At 31.5% G+C, this 25,549-nt stretch overlaps 2 protein-coding genes across 3 annotated transcripts in view; both read left to right on the top strand.

Moving 5' to 3' along the window:
- LOC143075830 (rab GTPase-binding effector protein 1-like) overlaps positions 1 to 8,039 on the top strand; it is a 35,883-nt gene extending 27,844 nt beyond the window's left edge. For both annotated transcript variants that reach the window (XM_076251408.1, XM_076251407.1), the window contains 5 exons: positions 2,010 to 2,199; positions 3,060 to 3,226; positions 3,870 to 3,986; positions 5,330 to 5,440; positions 7,683 to 8,039. In XM_076251408.1, the coding sequence (XP_076107523.1) occupies positions 2,010 to 2,199; positions 3,060 to 3,226; positions 3,870 to 3,986; positions 5,330 to 5,440; positions 7,683 to 7,850 (753 nt within the window). In that variant the 3' untranslated portion in view covers positions 7,851 to 8,039. The remainder of the gene's footprint in view (positions 1 to 2,009; positions 2,200 to 3,059; positions 3,227 to 3,869; positions 3,987 to 5,329; positions 5,441 to 7,682) is intronic.
- A 10,600-nt stretch (positions 8,040 to 18,639) lies between these two features.
- LOC143075831 (chymotrypsin-like serine proteinase) lies at positions 18,640 to 24,030 on the top strand. The gene is made up of 7 exons (XM_076251409.1): positions 18,640 to 18,787; positions 19,969 to 20,030; positions 20,740 to 20,930; positions 21,134 to 21,218; positions 22,370 to 22,538; positions 22,981 to 23,126; positions 23,806 to 24,030. Exons 1-7 carry the CDS (start codon positions 18,745 to 18,747, stop codon positions 23,962 to 23,964), a joined length of 855 nt encoding a protein of 284 aa, XP_076107524.1. The 5' UTR covers positions 18,640 to 18,744; the 3' UTR covers positions 23,965 to 24,030.
- Positions 24,031 to 25,549: the final 1,519 nt, after the last annotated feature.

Raw genomic sequence — 25,549 nt, 5'->3', positions numbered from 1 at the left:
ATGCTGAATCTAAACATGTACTTAGATTTTTTATTAAGGGCCCAGTTTTCAAGTTGGTCCAAATCGTGGTCCAAAATTAAACTTTGTTTGATATCAACAAAAATTGAATCCTTGGGGTTCTTTGATATGCTGAATCTAAACCTGTATTTAGATTTTTGATTATAGGACCAGTTTTCTAGTTGGTCCAAATTGCGGTCCAATATTAAACTTTGTTTGATTTCAACAAAAATTGTATATATGGGGTTCTTTGATATATGCTTAATCTAACCATGTATTTAGATTTTTGATGTTTGGGCCTGGTTATAAGATTGGTCCACATTGAGGTCTAAAGGGTCCAAAATTGAACTTTATTTGATTTCATCAAAAATTGAATTCTTGGGGTTCTTTGATATGCTGAATCTAACCATGTATTTAGATTTTGGATATTGGACCATAATAGGTAATGTCCAATTTAAAATTTAAAGTTTTTAAGTTTAAGTTCTTAGACCACATTCATTATGTGTCAGAAACCTGTGTTGTGTCAACTATTTAATCACAATCCAATTTCAGAGCTGTATCAAGCTTGAATGTTGTGTCCATACTTGCCCCAATGTTCAGGGTTCGAATTCTGCAGTCGTAAAAAGCTGCGCCCTGCGAAGCATCTGGTTATATTTTGTTAACCTGTTTACAATGATACATTTAATCTGTATATTGTACATTTGCATTCTAACACCATTGATTTTAATGCATTTTTACTGTCAGTGAATAGCTTAACTCTGTAGTGGCATCTTTGCTTTGGGTTTTTAATTTCATTATCTAGCGGGTTTTTTTTAAAATTATGCCCAGAAACTCAGTGGTGACTATAAAGTATTATTCCTCTGTTATTCTAAACCAAACTATACAAACAGCTAACATTTTTTAATCATTAAGTATATTTTTAATATATAATGAGGAGTTACTACTTTTTATTGAGTTACAGCTCTTAAAATCAGCTAGCAATTGAGGACATTTATATTGCCAAACACATCCAATTTCAATTAAATTGTTTTGTTTATTAAATGCATTGTATATGCAATTATGTAAAGTTACATCTTAATTTCTAGCTGAAGTCTCATGAACTATTGTATCTAAATAGGAGTGAAACAATCTATCTGTAAATTACAAATGCAGCAGTTTTACTCCTCTGGTATTTCCTTATGGTAGGTCTCATGCTAAACAATGTTTTGCACAAGCAATGGGACAAATGCAACAATAAAATAAGGAGATATCTGAAATTTAAAGAGAAAAGCATTGTGCTAAAATTTCCTAATAAAGATATCTTATTCAATATTTAAAATTATACCTGATTTTTTACAGATTATTTCTAGGTTCTTAATTCTTGTTTGTATGCTTAGGTCATTATTATTTTTGCAGAAAAATAAAGTAAGTATTGAACCTAGATATTGCATTTGAAAGATGGTATGAAAAAAGTTATGTTCTGGCTTCCCTTATAGTATCGCCCTTCCACAGAAGAATTGCTTATACATTTTTTCTTAATTTTGAATTAAAAATATTTTTTTTATACACCTACAGTTTTACAAAATCATACTTGAAATGAAAACTGAAGCTAATTCCCCAATCCATTTTCAGCTCCTGTCTAGCTAAGTTTGGAATCAGTGTTACATCCCTTAATTCACAACATGCTCATTCACAATGCACAAAATATTTATAAAACCCTTGCAATATATAGCAACCTATTAAATACATAAAAAGGTATTGCAACTCAAAGAGCAATTGAACCAGATATTTTTTTTTAAGCACCATTGTAATATCATTTTTTTTTCTTGGTAATCTTGGTATTGAGTATTTTATCATTTCATTGTGGCAAATACGATTCATTGTAGTTTAAACCAGGAGATCATATTTGCAAATGATTAGAGTTACATTTTTTTAAACTCCATTTTTTGAAAATTGATATCTTGAAAACTACTGTATCAGTTCTTACAAAGATTAAGCAGTTACTTAAAATAATTTGCGTTTTTCTTTTACAGGAAATGCAGTTATTATTATTAAAGTATCGTGAAGAGATAATTCAGTGTAAGGTTGCTAAGGAACACACAGAGGAAACATTAAAGAGTGAAATCATGTTCCTGAAAGATCAAATACACGCTGAACAACAGGAGAAAAATAATATAGAGGAATCTTTATCACAAGAACTAGCTACAGTGCAGGAAAAACTTGGTAATTAGCTTAAAATTTTAAGTTAGAGAGAATAAGAAAAAATAAATTTGGAAAATGATTATACATGTCACTTTATACTCAGCTGAGAGCTAGCTTTTTTCTTCTGGAAAGCATAAACAAATGGTAAATTTAAAAATGAACCCAACAAAATATATAACCAACAAGATATGTAATAGTTTCCAAAAGGATATGATGGGTTAAGCCTGGTTTCAAGTTACTAAATGAAACCTGTAATGTACAAAAGAGTGTGCAATGTGATTTGCATGCTTAATTACTTTGAGATGATTTTGGTGAACATTTACGTTCCAAAGATGAGGGGGGATAGGACCTTTATCGGGACTCCAGGATCGGGTGGTTTTAAGCTCGGGATTTCGGGATTGACCCTTTCGAAATTCGGTAATTCTTTATTTCGAATTTCGGGACTTTGGGATTTCGAGTTTTTAAACCCAGGATTTCGGGATTATAATTTTTAAGCTCGGGATTTCGGATCAGGACCCCTCCTACCCCCCTCAAAGATGTACATGTATGTAACACCATACATTTTTGTTCCTTCTTGACCCATAGCTATAATAAAAGAAATGTTGTACTTAGGAAAATACAGAATACAGTTTTTTTCCTTTTCATATGTTTAAATGTACAAATTTCAATTATTTGCAGGCCAATTATATGTAAAGTGAATAATTTCTTCAGAGTGTATAATCTTAGCTTTTGATGATGAATTTATATTAATAAATAATCATCCTGCAGAAATCCCAAAATATTGTTGAAATGTTACGGAATAATCAGTTAATTCTATATAAAATTTTTGTCATGTTTTTAAAGCTATGTCTTATAATTTTCCATTAAAATTTCTTTTCCAGTTGTACAAGAAAGTTTAAAATCTGAATTAGAACGAGAATCTTCTGTGAGAGCAGATCTCAGCAAAAAATTAACAGAGTCAGAAGCATCATTAAAGAGTATACAAGCCAAATCAAAACAACTTATAAATGCACTGCGGCAGCAAGTTGCAGAGCACTCGGAGATTAGAGTAAGTATGAAACTTTCTAATGATTTCATTGATATTTTTTTCAAACATGTTTTATTGTTGTACTGTCTCATCTCTGTTCAAGATTTGGTGATGGATTGAGTGTTCACAAACATGTCACATTATGCCACATCCTTCACTTGTCTGTCCGAAGCCAGGAGCCTGTCAGTCAATGGTTGCTGTTTGCCGTATGCATGAATGGCCTTAGTCTATTGTTTTCAGTATTAATCATGTTTTCTCATTTGATTTTTTGCACAATTTGTAATTCAAGGGTATTTTGCAGCTTACTGTACAGCATGGATTTTGGTCATTGTTGAAGGCTGTATGTGACCTGTAGTTGTGCTCATTCTTGTCCCTTGGTGTTCATAAATTGTTGTCTCATTGACAATCATACCATATCTCCTTACTTTAAAATCAGGATGAGAACATGGTAGTGTGATATGTATATGATGCCTGCTTTGTAATTGACAGTCAAAATGAGCTCAATTTTCATAGTTCTTCTCTCTCAGTTTGGAAGTCTACAAGGGGAGACAACACATCCTAGCAATAAAAATGTAAATATTAGCTAGGGCTTGATGACTTCATGCAAGGGAGAACCGTTGCCTTTTGTGACTTTTTATATGCTTCATATTTTTTTTATGTTTAGAGTAAATTGGAGAGTGATGTTCAAAAATACAGAAGTAAAATACAGTCGCTACAGATAGACCTTGACAATAGTGAAGCAGTTCAGAGAGACTTTGTAAAACTCTCACAGTCACTGCAGGTAATATAATAAACATGTGCTAAGGTTTAGTTAACACTCACTTCTAACAAACAAAAAAAGTCATCACTACAGGTAATTAATAGTCACTATAGGTAACAAACAGTCACTACAGGTATTCAACATGCACTATGGGTAATCAACTTGTACTATGGGTAATCAACAGCCAACATGTATGACAATATATAAACAGTCAGTTCTGTAATAGTTAAGCTACAGTAAAATCTAGATAACAATATTGTATATCGTAAAACTATTTCTGTCACCAGAGGCAATCAATAGTCACATTAAATTACTGCAAGTAGTGATAAATCATTATAATGTTAATAAATAATAGATACATGTACTGAAGATAAAGCAAGTCACTCCACATTATGATCTAGAACAAATAAGGTATTCCATAAAGATTCAGTGAGTATGAGCATTCAGTCAAGATTAAAACACTTATTTTGTGTAATGAAAAATCATTTTAACAAGGCAACAGTCACTCATGTAATAAATTAGTCACCACATACAGATCTTTATAACAATGCATGCAATTTGGAGACTGAAAATTTCAAATCCACTCTAAGGGCCTCTGTGTCTGAATGGTCTAAGTAGTGGAAGTACTTTATCACTAGCCTCAGCCTGAGCCTGTCAGCACCGATGTTGTGAGTTTAAATCCAGCACATACCAGGTGTGTTTGACTCCAATGTTAATTGATGAGAATTGTTAGTTTTGGTACGGAAGGCCAGTGGTTCTCTTCGTGTACTCTGGCTTCCTCCACCAATTAAAATTGGCGTTCACAAAATAGTGCAATAGTGCTGAAAGTGGCGGTAAACTCCAATCAATTGCACACTCAATAACAATACAGGCAAAACAGTGACCTACGCTTCTGAGTCACTCTAAAAAACAACCTTTGCAAGTATTTAAAAAGGATATCTGGATAACAAGGATTCAGAACAGAGAGACTGTAAGTATTAAATAACAGATACTCCAGATAGAAGAACAGCGTCTTGTATACTTTCCATCTATTGGTTTAAGTAAAGCATGAAACTACAATAAAAAAGCCATCATAGTTTTTCTACAATACGAAACATAAGCATCCATGAACTAAGATATCTTCACATAAGTATTGAATAAACTCATCATAGATACTAGGTGTAAAAGTTTGTACACCGGATACATGTTTAATCAATAAAATTCTTGTAAAATTCAAGAACATAATCGTAATTATGGTTTGTATTTTAATTTGAGTCTTTTGTTGACAAAGACAAGTTAAAACACAATACCACAATGTTCTTGAATTTTAAAGTTGTATGTTGTATACTATTAGGCATTTTCTTCATACTTACATATTTTTATAGATTCAATTAGAAAAGATTCGACAGGCAGAAACAGAAGTCCGTTGGCAACAAGAAGAGGATATTGATGATTGCAATAATTGTAAACAACAATTTTCTGTCACTAAAAGAAAGGTAAAATACTGAAGTTCACAAGTGAAATTTTAATGGTGTGGTACTGAATGAGATGGTGGTAAGGTTTAATACTTAAAATTGAAGGTCAATTTGCCCGTCTTAAGTAAGGAAACTCATTAACGATTGTTTTTTTGTTCTCAGAAGAATATAGTGTGTACTGTGGATTAATCATTATTTGTTGAAAACCAATTTTTTGTGGATTTTATTGGTAGAAGCAAACCACAAATTTAAATGTCCAGCGAAATATTGATTGCATATAGCTTTATATTGAAACTTTGGCAAATTCACAAAATCAAATTTCCAAGAAAATATGATTTCTCTTCAATCCAACAATATTAGTACCTAAGAAATAAATGAATCTACTATATGGCATGGGTTTAGTAGTCTCCCTTGAATTAAACCACAACTTATGAAGATTTGTCTGTTAAGAGGATGATGAAAGACACATAGTCCTACTGAATATTAACCTCTGAATGTCTTCCTTAGTTGTATTGTCAAGTGTTGATTGGAAACTGTTTCATTGATGAATATAACCCACATCTCATTTTAATCATATTTGTAAATATGTTTTAATATTCTTACACAATAACTTAAAATGACTTAATATCCTGTTTATTTTAGTGTTGCCTTAGAATTGCATTGTTGACAATGTATTCTGTCATACAATGTTATATATATGCAAACTTAAGATGGTACATAACACAACAGGGAGATAAATCTGTAAAATCTGCTAAATGTTTTAATCATGTTGCATTGTTAAGGAAATATTAAGCTTCTCAATGATTAAAATAAGTGTTTGTCAAACTGCTATATATCCAATGAGATTTTTCCGAGAAAGTTTGTGGTTCAAGTTTTGAAATTTTCATATTTTTGTCAAAGGGTCAAAGTAAATATTTTGTCAAAATGTTTAAGAAAATTAAACGAGCCGAATTAATTTTAGTCAAAGTGTTTGGTACCAACTTGAGCAAAGAACTGATCTTGATGTTGGTCATGTGTGACATAAAGAACAAACTTATAAGAATGCAAAAGCAGATCTAAAGCATTGTTTTTATGTAAATTTTAAGCTATTAAGAACTGACTAATGATACTAATAAAGGTTCATGTTTGTTTTGATACAAAAATAACTCTTTATATTTCCAGTGATTTTGTGTTTTAGTTTTCTAGAAAAAGAATAGAAAAATTAGTACAGAGCAAAAGTTACTAATGTGTAAATATATATGATGAAGTTTGTTTTTAACCGGATTTTTGTGACAATGTCGGTTATTGATTTGGGGATGTACGGCGGGCGGCCGGTCGGGCGGGCGGGCGGGCGGCAATCAAATGTTGTCCGTCCATTAACTCATGAACCGTTCAACCAAAGCTTTTAAAATTTTAATATGTTGTTACTGACAACTAAATGAAGGTCAAGTTCAATAATGGCGATTTTGACTTTTACCGTTCAGGAGTTATGGTTCTTGAAACATTGAAAAATGGAGTTTCCAGTCGTGTCCGTGCATTTACTCATGAACTGTTCTATCAAAGCTTCCCAAATTTTAATATGTTGTTACTGATGACAAAATAGAGGTCAAGTTCAATAATGACGATTTTGACTTTTACTGTTCAGGAGTTATGGTTCTTGAAAGATTGAAAAATGGAGTTTCCAGTCGTGTCCGTGCATTTACACATGAACTGTTCTACCAAAGCTTCCCAAATTTTAATATGTTGTTACTGATGACAAAGTGGAGGTCAAGTTCAATAATGACGATTTTGACTTTTACCGTTCAGGAGTTATGGTTCTTGAAAGATTGAAAAATGGAGTTTCCAGTCGTGTCCGTGCATTTACTCATGAACTGTTCTACCAAAGCTTCCCAAATTTTAATATGTTGTTACTGATGACAAAATAGAGGTCAAGTTCAATAATGACGATTTTGACTTTTACTGTTCAGGAGTTATGGTTCTTGAAAGATTGTAAAATGGCGTTTCCATTCACGTTGTTGCATTTACTCATGAACCATTCAATCTAAGCTTTTCAAATTTTAATATGTTGATACTGATGACAAAATGGAGGTCAAATTTGATATTGACGATTTTCACTTTCACCATTCTTCAGTAATGGTTCTTGTGATATTGCCAGGACACAAATAAATATAAATAAATCCGGTTTGCTGTCGTTGTGACAGCCTCTTGTTATTTGACTTATTTGATTTTGCATCCTGTCTTCCTTTAAAGCTGTAAATGTATTCAATTTGTTTTTTCTTTACAGCATCATTGCAGACATTGTGGGAGAATATTTTGTAGTGACTGTGTAACTAAAACTGTGAACAGTGGTCCAAACTCTCGACCGTCAAAAGTTTGTGATATATGTCATACAATTCTTGTAAGGGACGCTTTACCATACTTCAGTACAGAGCCACCTAGCACGCACAGCTGAAACTACAACAAAATATTAATCTGACTAAATGTGTATGTTTGGATGTGACTGCCATTTGCAAGGTTTGAGCGAAGTTCTGGGCTATTGCTAGCAGTGACATGAGCACTATGTCATTAACATGTGTATGACATGACATAGAAACTGACAAATTATGCCACCTGCGTAATAAAGTCCAGCACTAACAACTGAGACTTTTGTTGTTTTATTTATTGTTAAGTTGTGTCAATACTTATTGTTATGTTTATACAGGTCAGTAATTTTAGATTGAAGTAGAAACTGAAATGATTTAGCTATGGACATATGAAAAAGGAGCTCTTTGAACAGCCATTGTCTTATTTTTCTTAACAATGCTAATTAATCTGACTTTATTCAATATAATCCTTCTCCAAATTACAGAAGCGAAACTTGATTCTAAGGAATTGCCACCATAAGCCATACTATAATTATTTTAAGTCAGTATTGACTTTGTAGAAGTTTTAGTTAAGTTAAGTAATTAGACATATGCATACTTGCATGATGTTGCCTTGCATTTAGGCTTGCCAAAAAAATTAATTCATTGTATGCATTTAATTATGAATCCCTAATCCAGTCAGTTAGCAATGTATAAAAGTTCAGTGTATATGAAGTCTGTGTTTTAATTTCATATATGAAAAGTTTTGGAGTGATTGTGATAGTCTTATTTTATTTGTATTTCATCTTTTAAATAATTAACTTCAACTATGAAAGCATCATATAACACCATTAATACCAATTTATAACCTTTTTTATGCCCCACCTACGATAGTAGAGGGGCATTATGTTTTCTGGTCCGTCCGTTCGTTCGTCCGTCTGTCCCGCTTCAGGTTAAAGTTTTTGGTCAAGGTAGTTTTTGATGAAGTTGAAGTCCAATCGACTTCAAACTTAGTATACATGTTCCCTATGATATGATCTTTTTAATTTAATGCCAAATTAGAGGGTTTACTCCAATTTCATGGTCCACTGAACATAGAAAATGATAGTGCGAGTTGGGCATTCGTGTACTATGGACACATTCTTGTTTTCAGTTTATAATAGGGTTGATAAACATCCTATGGCCATGGGTAATTAACGTTCAATTTTTTTTTCTTCGTATAAACTAGATTTTTTTTTTCATTTCAAATTGTATAAAAAGGTTTTAATCTTAGGATTGAAACCTCTCCTTATTGATATACAGGAATTTATGCAAAAACATTAAGTGTTTATGTACTAATTTTATGTCTTCAATAACTACTCAAAAACTATAAAGAGTTTATTTTCATTTTCATACATAAAGTGACATGTTTGCTGTGGAACTTATGTTTGCTGCAGTTTGTGTGCACTCATGAGTATTTTTTGTTTGTTTTGGTTCATACTTTTTGGTTTATATTTCATTTAGTATTTTTTTTAATTTCTTCAATGACTGTATCAAAAAAGTTTAAAGTTATGATAACAAATTTGATAAATATTTGAGTATACAAATACACAAATGGATTTATTGTGTTAATTTAGGTTCAGTTAATTTATAAAGATCTAGTCAATTGCCATAAAACTATTGAGTGTTATTTGTATTTTACCTTTCCATTTATTATTTAACAGGTCAACAGCTTCAAGTGACCCCTAGGCTGTCAAAGTTTATTTGCTCCAGTTTGTATCTCTAGTGGTCATAAAAGCATGAGTGATAATTTCTTTCAATAGTTTTGTTTTTGATGACCACATTGTTTTAACTACACAAATCAAATTTTCTTTCATATTATTTATAACTGTATCATAATAATGTTTTATTATTTAATGATTTTTTTCAATTTGTGTGCACAAACATACACATTGAATAATTTTGGGACATTTTCATAGTCATAGAAACCTACTTGTATGAAGTTAGTCTGGACAGATATACAAAACTTTCATGACCTGATTACCTTTATTTTTAATACAACTTGACAATTCAATCCTTCATAAGATATTATTCAAGGTTGATATACTCTGCAATTTATGTATTAGATTTATCTTCAAATTGATGAGACAATTTAGAAATGAGCATATGCAAAATTTTATTTGTAAACATAGGTCACAAACTAAAACTTCTACTTTTTCAAGATTAATCTCACTATATCTAGAAATAGAATGAACTTTTTAAATTTCTCACCTTTGAAATAATTGTGATAACCTAGTCCCATCCACATGTATAAACACACTGTACTGATATATATGTGTTATTAGTCTTAAAATAAAAAAACAACATAATAAGTTTACTTGGTTTTATTCATATTTAGTTTTTATGCCCCACCTACGATAGTAGAGGGGCATTATGTTTTCTGGTCTGTGCGTCCGTTCGTCCGTTCGTTCGTCCGTTCGTCCGTTCGTCCGTCTGTCCCGCTTCAGGTTAAAGTTTTTGGTCGAGGTAGTTTTTGATGAAGTTGAAGTCCAATCGACTTCAAACTTGGTACACATGTTCCCTATGATATGATCTTTCTAATTTTAATGCCAAATTAGAGTTTTGACCCCAATTTTACGGTTCACTGAACATAGAAAATGATAGTGCAAATTTCAGGTTAAAGTTTTTGGTCAAGGTAGTTTTTGATGAAGTTGAAGTCCAATCAACTTGAAACTTAGTATACATGTGCCCTATGATATGATCTTTCTAATTTAAATGCCAAATTAGAGTTTTGACCCCAATTTTACGGTTCACTGAACATAGAAAATGATAGTGCAAATTTCAGGTTAAAGTTTTTGGCTTCAGGTTAAAGTTTTTGGTCAAGGTAGTTTTTGATGAAGTTGAAGTCCAATCAACTTGAAACTTAGTATACATGTGCCCTATGATATGATCTTTCTAATTTAAATGCCAAATTAGAGTTTTGACCCCAATTTTACGGTTCACTGAACATAGAAAATGATAGTGCAAATTTCAGGTTAAAGTTTTTGGTCAAGGTAGTTTTTGATAAAGTAGAAGTCCAATCAACTTGAAACTTAGTATACATGTTCCCTTTGATAAGATCATTCTAATTTTAATGCCAAATTAGAGTTTTGACCCCAATTTTACGGTTCACTGAACATAGAAAATGATAGTGCAAATTTCAGGTTAAAGTTTTTGGTCAAGGTAGTTTTTGATAAAGTAGAAGTCCAATCAACTTGAAACTTAGTATACATGTTCCCTTTGATAAGATCATTCTAATTTTAATGCCAAATTAGAGAATTTATTCCAATTTCACAGTCCTTTAAACATAGAAAATGATAGTGTGAGTGGGGCATCCGTGTACTGTGGACACATTCTTGTTTATAATTAGTAAAAGTCTCTGGTTATATGAATTCTTATATTTGGTGAAAATTGCTATTTAGGGCAGAGCATAACATAAATGAAAATAATTATCATTCATATATAAGTCATGTATTTTTTATTTATTTAAAAAAAAAAAATTAAAAACCCAATTTGTACTTGTAAACATTTGATTTTCATTAATTTCTAACTTGGAAGGTTATACTTTTCTGCTTGATTCACTATATGCAAGGGGCCTTTGTGGCTGAGTGGACTAAGTAGCTAGTCTAACTACTGTATCACTATCCAGTCAACACTGAGGTTGTGAGTTTGAATCCTGCATGGGGCAGGTTCACTCTACTCCAATATTAATGAACAATGATTGTTAGTTTTCTACCAAAGGTTGGTGGTCCTCTCTGGCTTCCTCCAACAAAATTGACCACCACTAAATAGCACAATAGTCTTTAAAGTGGCATTAAATACCAATCAATCAATCACTTTATATGACACAATAATAAAGGTTAAACACTTATCAATATTTTACACAAATCGCATTTCCTATCAGTTTTTTGAACTGCAAATTTCAGCCTTAGTGGTATTGGTCCTTCCATAAGTTTAATTTGAATATCTGTAAGATCATTTTTTATAATCCAACTATGTTTCCACATTGTTAATAACTTACATTACATTTAAAGTATAATCGAGTTATAGCTGAATTATCAGGTGGAATATTATATTATACAACTTTGAGAGTATAAAAGTTTCTATGTGCCAATTGGTTTTGCAATACATTTTTTTTTATGGAAATTTAAAAATAAATAAATATAAGTATCATATTTAATGCTGTAAACATCACTCTTAAAGCCAAAAAATCTTAAAGCTAAAAAAAAAATGTCAATCCCAAACAGGAAATGGAGGATATATTGCAATGCCAGTGTCTGGCTGTATGTTTGCCCTATATGGATTTCAATTGAAAATTCCCATATTTTAGCATCCTAAGAAATGCTTTGATTTTTGGTCCTGGTCCTCATAATGCTGAGTTGTACCATCTATGAGATTGATATCAATATACTTTGCATGACATCACATGTAACATCTTGTTTATGTTGACTATTTTGTAGTGAATATTCCTTTGCTTTACAGAACAATGCCATGTATTGCCAATGTAGAAAGTTTAGTTGTTAAGGTTAAAAGAGTTAATTACATACATATTTGTACAGTCTATTGTTGATTCTATGTCACATTACTATTTGTCATAATTGAGAAATGTCTTTTACAAAACATGATATTTGGGTCATTGCAAATCAGAAATTAATATTTGAATGACAAATAAACCCTTAGTGGGCAGATTATGTTTTTTTCAAATCTATGAATTTTCTAACTCCAATTGTTCAACATCATTATGACAATTTTAACTGATTTAGTGATTGATTCTTTATGTCATGAGGCAAAATTATGCATATTTTCATTGCATAAATATTTGGAAGGTGAACTGTTCCATTAAATAAATAAAATATGTATTGTTCTATTTAGAGTTCATTCAATAAGACTTGAAATATCTCCCTGAAAACTGAACAAAAAATAAATGATTTGATTCGTTTTTTCAAGGAGAAATTTAAAGTTGTCATTGAATGACTTCTAAATAGAATAATACAAGTACACCTTGCAAGAATTTAAATTTAAATACACTGACTCACACTAACTGATTCTCAAGCATGAAATGTTTTATTCTCTTCATAATCACGCCAATGAATTAGGAGACTTAGATTAAATATATACACATTATAAATTATAGCAATAAAAATGACAGATCAGTTCAGTTGTACAACTTTCTGATTTGTATAAATGTAAAGATTATCTGAAATTATAAAGTTACCGAACTGTTGTTTTGATAATTTTGTGAAAGTTTTATGAATTTTGCCCATGATATTTTTTTTATTTATGATAAAGGAACAGGGCTAGTTGTTCACACATGCATATTATAAAGTTTTTCACACAATAATGTCAAAAAAAATCACTCATGATTTAAATGTGAAACTTACAGATTTGACGTCCATGAATGCAGATTGCAAAAAATGAGGAAGAAACTATTCTTTCACTGAATTTTAAGATAATTGATTTGATGCTCTTTGTTTTTTTAAATATCTGCAGTGATTCATATATTACATTTCAGTGTGTATTACTTTTTAATTGTTTTCAAGAAAGACTTTTAAACTTGTGTTTTGTGCAGAGAAAATGTTAGTATTTTTTTGTTATTGAAAATTTTGAAAATTATTCAAATAGATAACTAATTCACACTGACAAATTATTCATTGAACTATTCAAAGCAAAAATAAATATTATATTGTATTAAATTTGGAACTGAATTAAAAAAAACATTTGGTGTTCTAATTTGGTGCACAAATCAATTGCTTTTCACCAATTAGTATTCATTGGTCTGCAATCACTGATTACTGTGAAAATTCAAAAATTATTGCACGCATTTATGAAGAATGTACAAAGATATGAGATTTAAAATTATTGTGATTCCAGGAAACTGTGCAAACAGATATACAGATCAGATATCAGAATACAAGTTCTTAGTATTGTGAAAAAGATTCAGTCACATTAATTAAAACCTCACACTAACTTCTTAATTTACAGTAACAAGTTTTCAGATCCAAATTCCATGCAGTGGTTTTAATTTTTTGTAGTAAGATATCTGGAACTAAAATGTAAAAATAATGTGTTTTTGGGGATAATATTTCTAAGTTTAAATTACTGTTTAACCAGTATCATCATTTGATATATTAAGTAAATCTAGCAAATTTTTATTTGTCATCGTATTTTAATAGCAAACCTGAAATCTAGTCTTGTGACAGTTAGCTTGAAATGTTTGAAATTTGAATATTCTCTATGAGAAATGTTGCTATGGATGTGTTGTCATGGTTACTCATTATACAAATCCACGTTATCATATTAAATTTTTTACAACAATGTCTTTTGCATGTCTTTGAAAATGATTAGGGATTTCCTCATACATATTGTGTATTGAACTACCTTAGAGAAGATTGATATTAATGGAAGATGGAAGACATTGCTTTTTCTTTAAAAAAACAGAAATACATAGTATTTCTCTGTTTGATGTTGAAAACTGGGTAATGCTAGAGAAAAACCAGAAAAACTTGACATCATATCAATAACATATTAGTTATCATGTTATGAAAAAAGATATATATATAATTGCAAATTAAATGACTATCAACAAGAGCTAAATGACGAGAACGAAACAATTATAGTCAAAATACGACTTAAAACTATCACAAAACCCAAACTGTATAATCAGTTATTAAAGGTTAAGACATGAACAATATAGAACAAATTCAAAAGAAAAACTTGTGGCTTTTTTATACAATGCATTTTACCAAAAATGAATATGATAGACATGAACCAACAGCCAACTACTGAATAACATGCTTCTGACGTTGGACATTTACTATTCTCACAAGAAACATCATGTTCCAGTGAAAGAAGTAGGAGCAGCAGTATTATTTATTTTTCGACAGCATTACAAAACCTTAAACAAAGCAATGTCATTTGGAAATCCATCACATCAGGTGTTATATATAGCATGGATGTTACAAGTTTCTTCGGAAAAGGCAAATTGGCAACATCAATATCTTAAGAGAAACTTATTTATCCCCTGGACCAAGATTCTTGTAAGATACTGTCATACTTGGTGCTTGTTAATCGTCTTTACTAGTCTGTCATATCCATAATGTTTTTTTAAGTCCTCTCCATTCGAACATCTGAAAGAACTAGAATCAACCTTTGAATGATCATTTTAGGGGTTTTTTTTACCATTTGTTTCTATGCACTTCAGTGTTTCTGTTGTTCGTTGTTTTCCTCTTATAGCTGATGTGTTTCCCTCGGTTTTAGTTTGTAACCCAGATTTGTTTTCTCTCCATCGATTTATTACTTTCCAATAGCGTTATAGTACTGTTGCCTTTATGTACATAAAATTGAGAATGGAAATGGGGAATGTGTCAAAGAGCCGACACAACCCGACCAAAGAACAAGAAACGGCCGAAGATCACCAATAGGTCTTAAAAATAGCGAGAAAATCATGCACCCTGAGGTGGTACCTAAAAAACTGTATACAAGTTAAGTGAAAAATGGACGTCATACTAAACTTCAAACCATATCAATGAACTAAAATTAAGGATCATACAAGATAAACAATGAATAGAGGCTCCTGACTTGGACCAGCTAAAAATGCGCATGTTAAGTGATATCTCAACATTTCCCTATATTTATTGGCAATGTAGAAAAAACAAACATACAGCAATATGCACAATAAAACACAGTTTAAAAGAAGTCCGATGTCAGTAAAGGTAACAAAATAAACCAAGTAAAATAATTGTCAAAGGACTACTAGCAGTTACTGAAATGCCAGCTCCTGATATCAATTAAACTGATTGAAAGAGTATGCCTTCATCATAAGAAAATCAAGCACAATATAAACTCTTTTTTGTAGACTAAGGCAACAATTGATATTACTGTCCTCGATAGGTCCATTTAGTCGGTACAGAATTGAATTTTCCTGCTATGAACTTGAACACGTTTATAGAAAGAAATTATAAATTTAATATGAACATCTATACTAGTAAACATGGTCTTAATGTGTCTTATGTGTTACATATTTGTTTTTCGTTCATTTGTTTTTTTTTTTTTTTTTTTTGTACATAAATAAGGCCGCTAGTTTTCTCGTTTGAATTGTTTTACAGTGTCTTATCGGGGCCTTTTATAGCTGACTATGCGGTATGGGCTTTGCTCATTGTTGAAGGCCGTACGGTGACCTATAGTTGTTAATGTCTGTGTCATTTTGGTCTTTTGTGGATAGTTGTCTCATTGGCAATCATACCACATCTTCTTTTTTATATGGTCTTAAGCTAGTCTTTATGGCTTTTTGGCTCTTTAATGAAGATTTTTGCGCCGTTTAATATATAACTTTCTCTTTTGAAAACGATTTTTACCTATTGTGGCGTTTTTTTAACGTACAGTAGTTTGAAAGAAATTATAAACAGGAAATAAGATTAACACTACTTCTTTCATAAACCTAAAACATATTAAACACCACATGTGATATAAAATATATATATTGATGAAAAATGAAATAGAGAGTAATTTTATAAGTGCTTTAACAAGAAATTTAAATTGTTGTCACCTATTTAAAAATTTGTAACAACTTCCCCTTCTTTGTAATTATAGACACCTTATCAGCCGATTGTACACATAACGATCGAAGTCGTTAATGAATCATTTTCAGCCCTTGTCAGGAGCATCTGACATACATATATGACCTTGGCATAACATGACAATAATATCATATATGTTTATGATGTTTGATAAAACTCATTTTCTTTATTTATTATATCATATAGTTTGTTTGAGAATTCAAACAGCTGACATTGTAAGTTCAAACAGGGTTATAATTTGAAGTCGAACAAATGAAGTTGGATAATTTATAATGCATGCTCGTCTTTAGATAGAGAACATTGACCTACACCATTTGGTGTGTTCTTTATATGTCATTTAGGTTTAATATTATTTACAGTTTTTCAGATAGTTCCCGCCAAGACATGAAAAACAATCGAATAATAACACACAGAAAATCAGGACTTCAAGTTTCAACTACAACTCTTTAATATGTAACAACCTGGCAGTAGGACACAGTACACCATATATTATTGTTCTGTATAAGTCTGTTTGAGGTCTTTAGACACTGTTTGTTGTTTATTATTGATTAAAAAAACAAACTCTGTTCGGATCCTATTTTAACAACGCAGTACTTTCACACAAAACAACTACTGATTTGATACGATATAAGACGATTGTAATCAGCATTTACAAAACTTACTAAGATATTAACCAGAAACAATCAAAATATAGATACATAATGTACTAATGAAACAACGATGAGACGTAGTGCGTAAAACGTTTTTGTAAAAGTAAAATAGCAAACATCGAAATCCAAGGAAAATTCAAAACGGAATGTTCTTTATCAATTGGCAAAATCAAAAGCACAATACTTCGAACGAATAAAAAAACTGCTGTCATATTCCTCACTTGGAATATACATTTTCTCATGTAGAAAATGGTGGAGTAACATAGTTTTAGAGCTAACTTACATAAACCTCCAAATGTTTGTTCCGTTTTGTCTATGAGAACAAGGAAAGGACGAATACACATTTGAGAAAACAATTTTAACATTAATGTTGATACAAAGTAATGTGGAGTGTATTTAAATACCTCAAAATCCATACAGCATAATATAACTATATGACCATATAAATTAAGTTTACCTATCAATCGATGAACAGTAAATCACACTGTCTAAAAAATTGTAAATACAATCAGAAGTATCTCACGATTTGTTTTACTTTGTAGAAACACATTGAAATATGTGATCAAACTCGTCAACAGCTTGAATAATATTTTACTAAGCAAGAAACATCACGACGTCAGCTAGAAAACCATATCAACAAATAAAACTAATATTTCAATACAAAAATTAGTACCTTTGAATAACTTCAATTTTTGCTGCTGAAATATATCTCGATTGATCAGTATGGACTTCAGGCTGAAATTGCATCTAATTATCAACTCTCATTGAAGAAAGAACTAATATTTGAAAAAAAGACACGAAATATAATGCGTGCTAGCGTAAACCAAAGTGCTCGTTTGAATCATTTTACATTTGGTCAAACCTCTTTTAGCTATATATACGGTCTGTGTTTGCTTCACGTTGAAGGCCGTACAATGACTTGAAGTTGCTTACATCCATGTCCATTAATTGGTGGTGAATATATGTCTTATCAGTAATTATACCACATCTATTTTATAAACACAAACATTTTTTAGCTTACAATTTTTACGGTAGAAATATTAAGTAATGAAATTGTTGTACATAAGCAACGTATACAGAGCTAGTGAAACCCACGAAATGTTACAGTACACCAAAATGAACAAGTTTTATTGATTGATTGATGATGATATGAAAAACCATATAAGAATAAGGAGATGTGGTATTATATTCAATGACACAACAATTCACTCAAGTTCAAATGAAGTAGATGTCAGCAACTATATGCAACCGTACGGCGTTCATCACTGAGAAAAAATCCTTATAGTACTCCAAATTATATTCACATAACGAAAGTCGTTTCATTTACAATATAGATGAATTGTAATGTAGGAAAAACAAATATTAATGCTCGCCCTAGCCTGATATCTGTAAAAGCCAAAGAGATAACATATTTTGTGCAAGTTTAGATTATTGTAAGGTCGACGTTCTATAAACGAGAAGATTTACCGAATATGACTTTACAATTTTGATGCAGTAACCTCGTTTGAACTATAAAAACAGGTGTATATGGTCTCATAATAATTTCATAAAAATGTATTAGACTCTTACTCAATATTTATAACATTTGATAATAGATACAATTTATTATTGCCATTGTCAAGATAACATTATATTTCTCGAGTATCACGTTCACAGCTGGTAAAACATACATAGTCAGCAGATATCTTTTGTATAAAAAGGAGTCAATTCAAAAAGTAGTAGACGACATCGAATTCCCGTGACACTAACATCAAACACAAATGATGAAGACATTTATCCTACTTCTCGCATTCGGCTTTGCAGGTAATTATATAGTTTACTACTCCACTGGGTCGATGCCTCTACTGGTGGACTGTTAGTCCCTGAGGGTATCACCAGCCCAGTAGCCAGTACTTCGGTACTGGCATGAAAATACGGATTCTTTTGTGTAATTAAAATTTGCTGTTACAAAATGTTAGAAATTATTATAAATTACGGAATGTATCTCCCTCATGCAAAGCTCTGATTCCTTTCACGGATTTGGCTATACTTTTTGGACCTTTGGATTATAGCTCTTCATCATTTATATAAGCTTTGGATTTCAAATATTTTGGCCACGAGCATCACTGAAGAGGCACGTATTGTCGACATGCGCATTATTGTTATTAAGTATGAGCTTTTATAAGATTTATAGATAATTAAAACACGAGTATACCTTATATGATCATTATTTATACACGTTTTTTGAAAAAAAAACCCATTAATGTTCTCTCGACTAAATAAACAACATCACATTCTTTGCTAATGTTAACTTCTGTTTGAGTAAATTTGAGGTTTTGGTATGTATAACATGTTTCAGCTTTTCGTTGATCATCATGATATATGTTACAACAAGCTTGACACATAAATAAGAGTAACGCTTCTTTGGTGATAATTCAAAATGTATTATAAACAACACTATTCTGCAGTATAAAACATCATGTAGAGTTTCAGTTAAATATGTTAAGTAAGGCTTTTTTTACAATTACAGTTTATTACAAGGTTCAATGCAAGACATTAATCTTATTAAGTCTATAATTGTATAGTTACTGCAGTGTTTGTATACTGATTGTTTTCAGCTTTTTGTCGTTTTTCATTTTTATTAACGCGTTGTCAGGTTGTCATCGCAATCGGCAATCCTCGGTAGAATCCGCTACTCTCCTTCTATCGTTAGATGAGGGTACGGAATCGACCGAGTTGAGACGAATGTTAGATGAGGGTACGGAATCGGCCGAGTTGAGACGAATGGTTGTCATCGATATCCCGATGGTATCTTCCGCCTAAATTTGATCGTATTCAAATATTGAGAATTCAGCATAAACTTAACCTTCGATATTTCCATTGACCTGTATTTACAAATTTTGCATTGTACCTATCATCATATATGAGTTGTGTGTGATACAGGAATATTTAAATTAAATATAGTTCGTCATATTTATATTTTTCATACAATGCTTATTTTTTAGTCTGCACACAGAAAATATCACAACCTGGAAAGGAACTTATCAAAGAGATATTTTCGCATTCGGTAAGCTGTATAAAATGTAAAATTTGTGTTTTAATTAATATTGTACCAAGGTAGTCATGTTGTAAGTTCAAAGGAATAGAATATTCTGATATTTTTAGAATCGGCACCAACGTTGGTGAATCATAATTATGTGAGTCTAGATTAAATCTGTCATTTGAAAAATAAACCCTTTTTAAATAGGATACCAAACTTATAATTTGATACCCCGGAAACATTTCGTCACATAAGGCTCGTTAGTGGGTGTTCTAATCAATTCAATGAAAGCAAATATCAACGACGAAGATAAAGAGCAAATAAACTCATCATAAATACCAGGACTAAATTTTGTATATACGCCAGATGCACGTTTCGTCTACAAAAGACTTGTCAGTGACGCTCGAATCCAAAAAAGTTAAAAGGCCAAATAAAGTACGAAGTTGAAGAGCAAACGATCTTTACCTTTTGACCTTCATTTCGAATTAGACATCAGCTTGATTCCATTTGAATAAAGCTCGTGTAACTTGTAATGATAATCTGTACGATTTGATCTGCATGTATGGAGAGCAATTTCCCAGATATGTACAATGATGTAAAGGATGTTTATATAACATATATTAATAAAACAAGATATGGTGTACATTTTAGTGAGACAGAAACCCAACACAAACAAATCTTAGTCTCCGAGGTGTTTATGGGTCTGTGTTCTACTCATCTTAGATTTTTATTTTAGAGTGAAGTAAAAACTGTAGATGGACTTACCAGTAGTAAAATCGTTGGCGGGAGTGATGCTGACATAAGTGAGTACCCCTGGCAGGTGTCCTTACAGCTGAGAAGTAGTGGAAGTTGGTATCATATTTGTGGAGGCTCTATCATTAACAGAAACTGGGTTGTTACAGCAGCTCATTGTGTTGATGGAAGTGCGTAAGTTTTCTTTTCAATTCATTGGTTTATGTGGTAACTGATTTTAAGTTTATACGGAAGGTTTAAAACAGTTTTGGGTTTGTAGGTTATAGCTCGATGATTTCATCTAACTTACTTTAGTATTATTGTGAAATGTTCTTTCGATTTAACTCTGAGTGACTTCTTAAGCATTTTTAAATATTTTTTTTATTTTCTTGTTATAGAACAAACAACCTTCGAATTGCTGCTGGGACAACAGAGTTGTCAGATACTTCAAGGACAGTACGAACCTTGAGCCGTATTATTATGGTAAGTTATTTTGTAACTATTATTGCAGACTTTTGTACCTTAAAAAGTCAACAAGACATAATTCAATTCGCCAGAAACGTGTTTTGTCAAACAACTATGACACAGCAGTGACGATAAAAAAAACTTAGTTTGAATGCAAGATCAATTATAACAGAGTTGAAAAGTATTGAAACCCATTAAAGAGTTGCCTACGAAACTTGATTGTGCCATCTATGCTTTGAGATAAATAAACTATATATTTGGGATGATTTCAACATTTTGCAAACGGAAAAGAAGTACACCAAAAAAAGAAATTATAAAAAAATGACAACATCAATTATAATACTAGGCCTGTATGATACAGTCAAGAACGTTACTTAAGTCCAACAACAGTAGTATTAACATGATTAATCCTGTTGTTGTAATTACCCATCAAATATATAAGGTGATGCTCGAACCTAGAGAATACAAAATGTTAGTTTTCTCCATCCAATACGTTCGCATAACAAAGTTGATGACGTAAGTAAAGTTTTTCGAATTGGGGATGATAACCACTAGCAACGTTACGAAAACAAGGCGTTCAATTTGAATGCATTATTATCTGCCCTTGCTACTGCATCGTATGCCCTCAATGTTAGTAGTGCTAGACATCCAAGTGACAAAGCTTATTGAGAAATAATTATAGAATCTAATTACGAAATAACTACATAAAAGTTTTAAAACGAAACTCAACGTAAGTAAAACTTGAAAAAAATATATTACCTTTATCAAATTGTTTTATGTAAGCGATACAAAGCTTGTACATGCCATCTCTAAAAACAAAAGTAGCCGATAATACACATTGAATAAATTCAAACTACAGAGATTATAAACATCTAGTTTATATATTCTTTTTAACTGTTACGAAATTTAAGGCTTCCAAGCTATTGTTGTAGTATTGATTTATATCGCAATGAAATTGGTCATAACGATCAAAATAAAGATCATATTAAGTAATTGAATACATAATATATTTATAACTAAACTTAGTGTAAGCAAAACATAAGCAAAAGTAGTTTTACCAAAGGTTTCTTTAACATATTAGTGCTTGGGAGCACATTCAATAAATGCAATGTACAGAGATTTGAATAAATTTGTTATCATCTAATTTCAAACTCTAATAAAAATTACAGCATCCAAGTTATAGTGGTAGTGCAGCTGGATATCCAAATGACATTGCTCTGTTAGAATTATCACAGGCTTTGTCATTAGGTGGAAACATGGCTGCGATAGCTGTTCCTTCAACTCAGGATTTTACCGGATCGAGATGTTTCCTTTCAGGATGGGGCCGATTAAGCGGAAGTATGTTAAATATTATCAATAGAATAAGAATTTTATTTTTACAAGTTTTTATGTTGAACCTTTTTTTTTTTAAATATTTTTTCATTTTCTATGATGTTCATTGGTCGCCTTAATTTAAACATATTTGATTAAATGTAATATCTGTTTGATAAAAATCAACCCAAAATGAGAATGCAAATACAAAATACCAGCAATTCATGGTCATCGTTCTAACCTTAACTTGATTTATAGGTGTACACATCCATTCTATCGGTGCATATGTATATGTTACTGCATATGTATATAACGTCTTAATTTAATCGTTTAACCTGTATGAATGCTGGAAGATTTGTTAGAACTCTCATATCTCTATCTGGATAAATCAGACTTTGAGATAGCATTTGATACATGTGCAGTTAAATTACAAATAAAACAAGATTTTACAAGCTTTACCATTTATCAGGTGGAAGCAGCCCAAATGTCTTACAAGACGTCGAGATGACTGTTATCAGCAATTCGGAATGTACAACAAGATGGGCATCTGTCAATGGTGCTACTATCAACAGTGGACACATTTGTATACACGAAACTGGTAAATCCGCCTGCAGTGTAAGTGTCTATAAATATTTACCATGCCATTAAGTGTTTAGATTAATTAAAAGCGTCCCTCAATCACTTCGTTGTGTTAGCATTTACAGATGAAGCTCAGAGATAAAAACCTAATGTTGACTAAATAGACCATACACTATGAAAAAGATAGAGGAACAGAAGAAAATAAAACGTTAAACGTCGTATTTGCCCGAAAGATTTGTTATTTTAGTTGTTTGTGATAAAAACACTATCTATGAAAAATGAATAATAGAAAAAGTCGGATGTAAGAGTGTCATGTGTTATAGAGCCTATTGGATCTACTGTATTATATGCCCTTTGTTGTGGCAAAAATTTGGTAGGAACGCTTTGAAGCCATGCAAAATATGTTGATGCCATTATAGCATCCAATAGGGCCTCAATTGCATATATCTCATTTTTCAAAAAAAAATCTGTACGAACTAGAATTATGATATCCGATGTCTATAGTGTTTGTGTTGGGTTGTGGAGTTTAAATATATCGGCCTCGAGTTTCATATGAGAGACATTGTTTGTTGAAATATGCAATAACATGGTTACCGTGAATGTTCCTGTAAAAACACACTTATAATACCTTAGATATTTGGTTGACAAGAGAATTCGACGTGTTGAATATGTATATGTTATAAGGTTATAACTGATGTTAATTTATTTATTATAGGGTGATAGTGGTGGTCCAATGACATGCTACTCTGGAAATACTCCATATCTCGCTGGAGCTACGTCTTGGGGAATCAGCACATGCTCTGGAAGCTTCCCAAGTGTTTACGCCAGACTGACATCCTTCAGGTCATGGATCAGTACCTACGTCAGCATCTAATTTCAAGAGATAGACGGTTATTTGAACTTACTGCTATAATGAAATAAATACAATAACGCATCGAAATGTAGTTTATTTTATTAGATTCCTTTAACCGTAAACATGTCAAAATAGAGCAGAGGTCGAAGAGCATCGGGGAACCAAATCGTTACTCTGCCTATAAAAACCTCATAAAGATCATAAATCGTTACTCTGCCTATAAAAACCTCATAAAGATCAGTCTGCACCTATCATTTCTTATACCTATACCAAACCTTTAGCAACCAAAACTTATAATTACAATTATATCTAGAAATTTACAATACAATAATGGTCTGTTAAAAACAAAACTTAACAACAAAATGGATCATTTCATCTCCCAAAATCTGAAATTTTCGATCTAAATATCAACATTCCAGTCACGTCTGCATACAGAGTATACATCTCCCAATTGATGCAATATAACAGAGCTTTTATCTCCCATCATGATTTCCTTGATAGATGGTTGCTGCTCACGTGGAGGCTATCAAACCAAGAGTACAAGTGGTGAAGTTGAAATCATCCCTTTACAAATTTAACGGACGGCATCACGAGTTGATTGACTTTAATTTATGGTATATCCGTTTCACAGATGACAGCATATATGTTCAAAATGTTAAAAACTACTATCCCGTCCCTTTTTCACGGAATTGAATTTGTTACCGGGTTTGTACTTTTCACTAACATGATCAAAACGACGGGTGCCACATGTGGAGCAAGATCGGCTTACCCTTCCGGAATATCTGAGATCACTCCTAGTTTTCTGTTGGGTTTAGTGTTGCTCAGTTCTTAGTTTACTATAATGTGTTTTGTTTACTTTTGCCTGTTTATTTTTTTGTTTTCAGCCGTTTGTTAGTTGATGTTTTACCTATGAGTTTAAATGTCCATTTGGTATCTTTCGTCTTTCTTTTTAAACTGTATAACAAGTACTTTATAGAAGACAGTATCAAATGCAATCATTTTGTGTTTTGTTTTACCATCATCTGCAGTGATTAAAACTATCCAACAAAACTCCAAAAGCAGATTTTATTTTTCTGAAACACAAAATACATTGAACTGATATATATATATCTAGTGGATATAACGTTTTTAACTGCACAGGTTTGTCTGTACTCTGAGTAGTTTATTACGTGGTTTTGAGATTAGCGAGAAAAAAATCTATATAATCATTTCAGTTTAACAGATAATTATCAAAAACAGTTAATATTTCAAATATTGCAATTTGTAAAAAGACAAAAAGTAAAGTGTACATTCGTTCAGTGGGTACAATCACAGGGGATTGACAGTATCTTATCTAGAAGTTATGGTTCGACTTTCAATAAATATTGTATTTAATATTGCTTAACTAGTCAATACAGTAAATCATGGAAGAAGGAGATATGAATATGTCGGGATGTGTGTAGCTCATTGTTCCCTGAAATAAAGACGAGAGCATTGGAAAAAAAAACTCATGTCACGAAAATTTCAAATGACGTATATGTTTTATTGATTATGCATTTTATATTTGCTTTTTGTGTTTTAAATCAAATCATTATTCAGTTTCAAATAACATTGATAATGATAACAT

Source organism: Mytilus galloprovincialis, chromosome 5, assembly GCF_965363235.1.
Source record: "Mytilus galloprovincialis chromosome 5, xbMytGall1.hap1.1, whole genome shotgun sequence".
NCBI lineage: Eukaryota > Metazoa > Mollusca > Bivalvia > Mytilida > Mytilidae > Mytilus > Mytilus galloprovincialis.
This window is presented reverse-complemented; position numbering and strand designations above follow the sequence as displayed.

Excerpts from the sequence above, each read along its gene's own strand:
- LOC143075831 (XM_076251409.1), top strand. The coding sequence starts at position 18,745 with ATGATGAAGACATTTATCCTACTTCTCGCATTCGGCTTTGCAG. Across the intron at positions 18,788-19,968 it reads TCTCGCATTCGGCTTTGCAG|TCTGCACACAGAAAATATCA; the intron begins GTAATTATATAG and ends CTTATTTTTTAG. Across the intron at positions 20,031-20,739 it reads AAGAGATATTTTCGCATTCG|AGTGAAGTAAAAACTGTAGA; the intron begins GTAAGCTGTATA and ends TTTTTATTTTAG.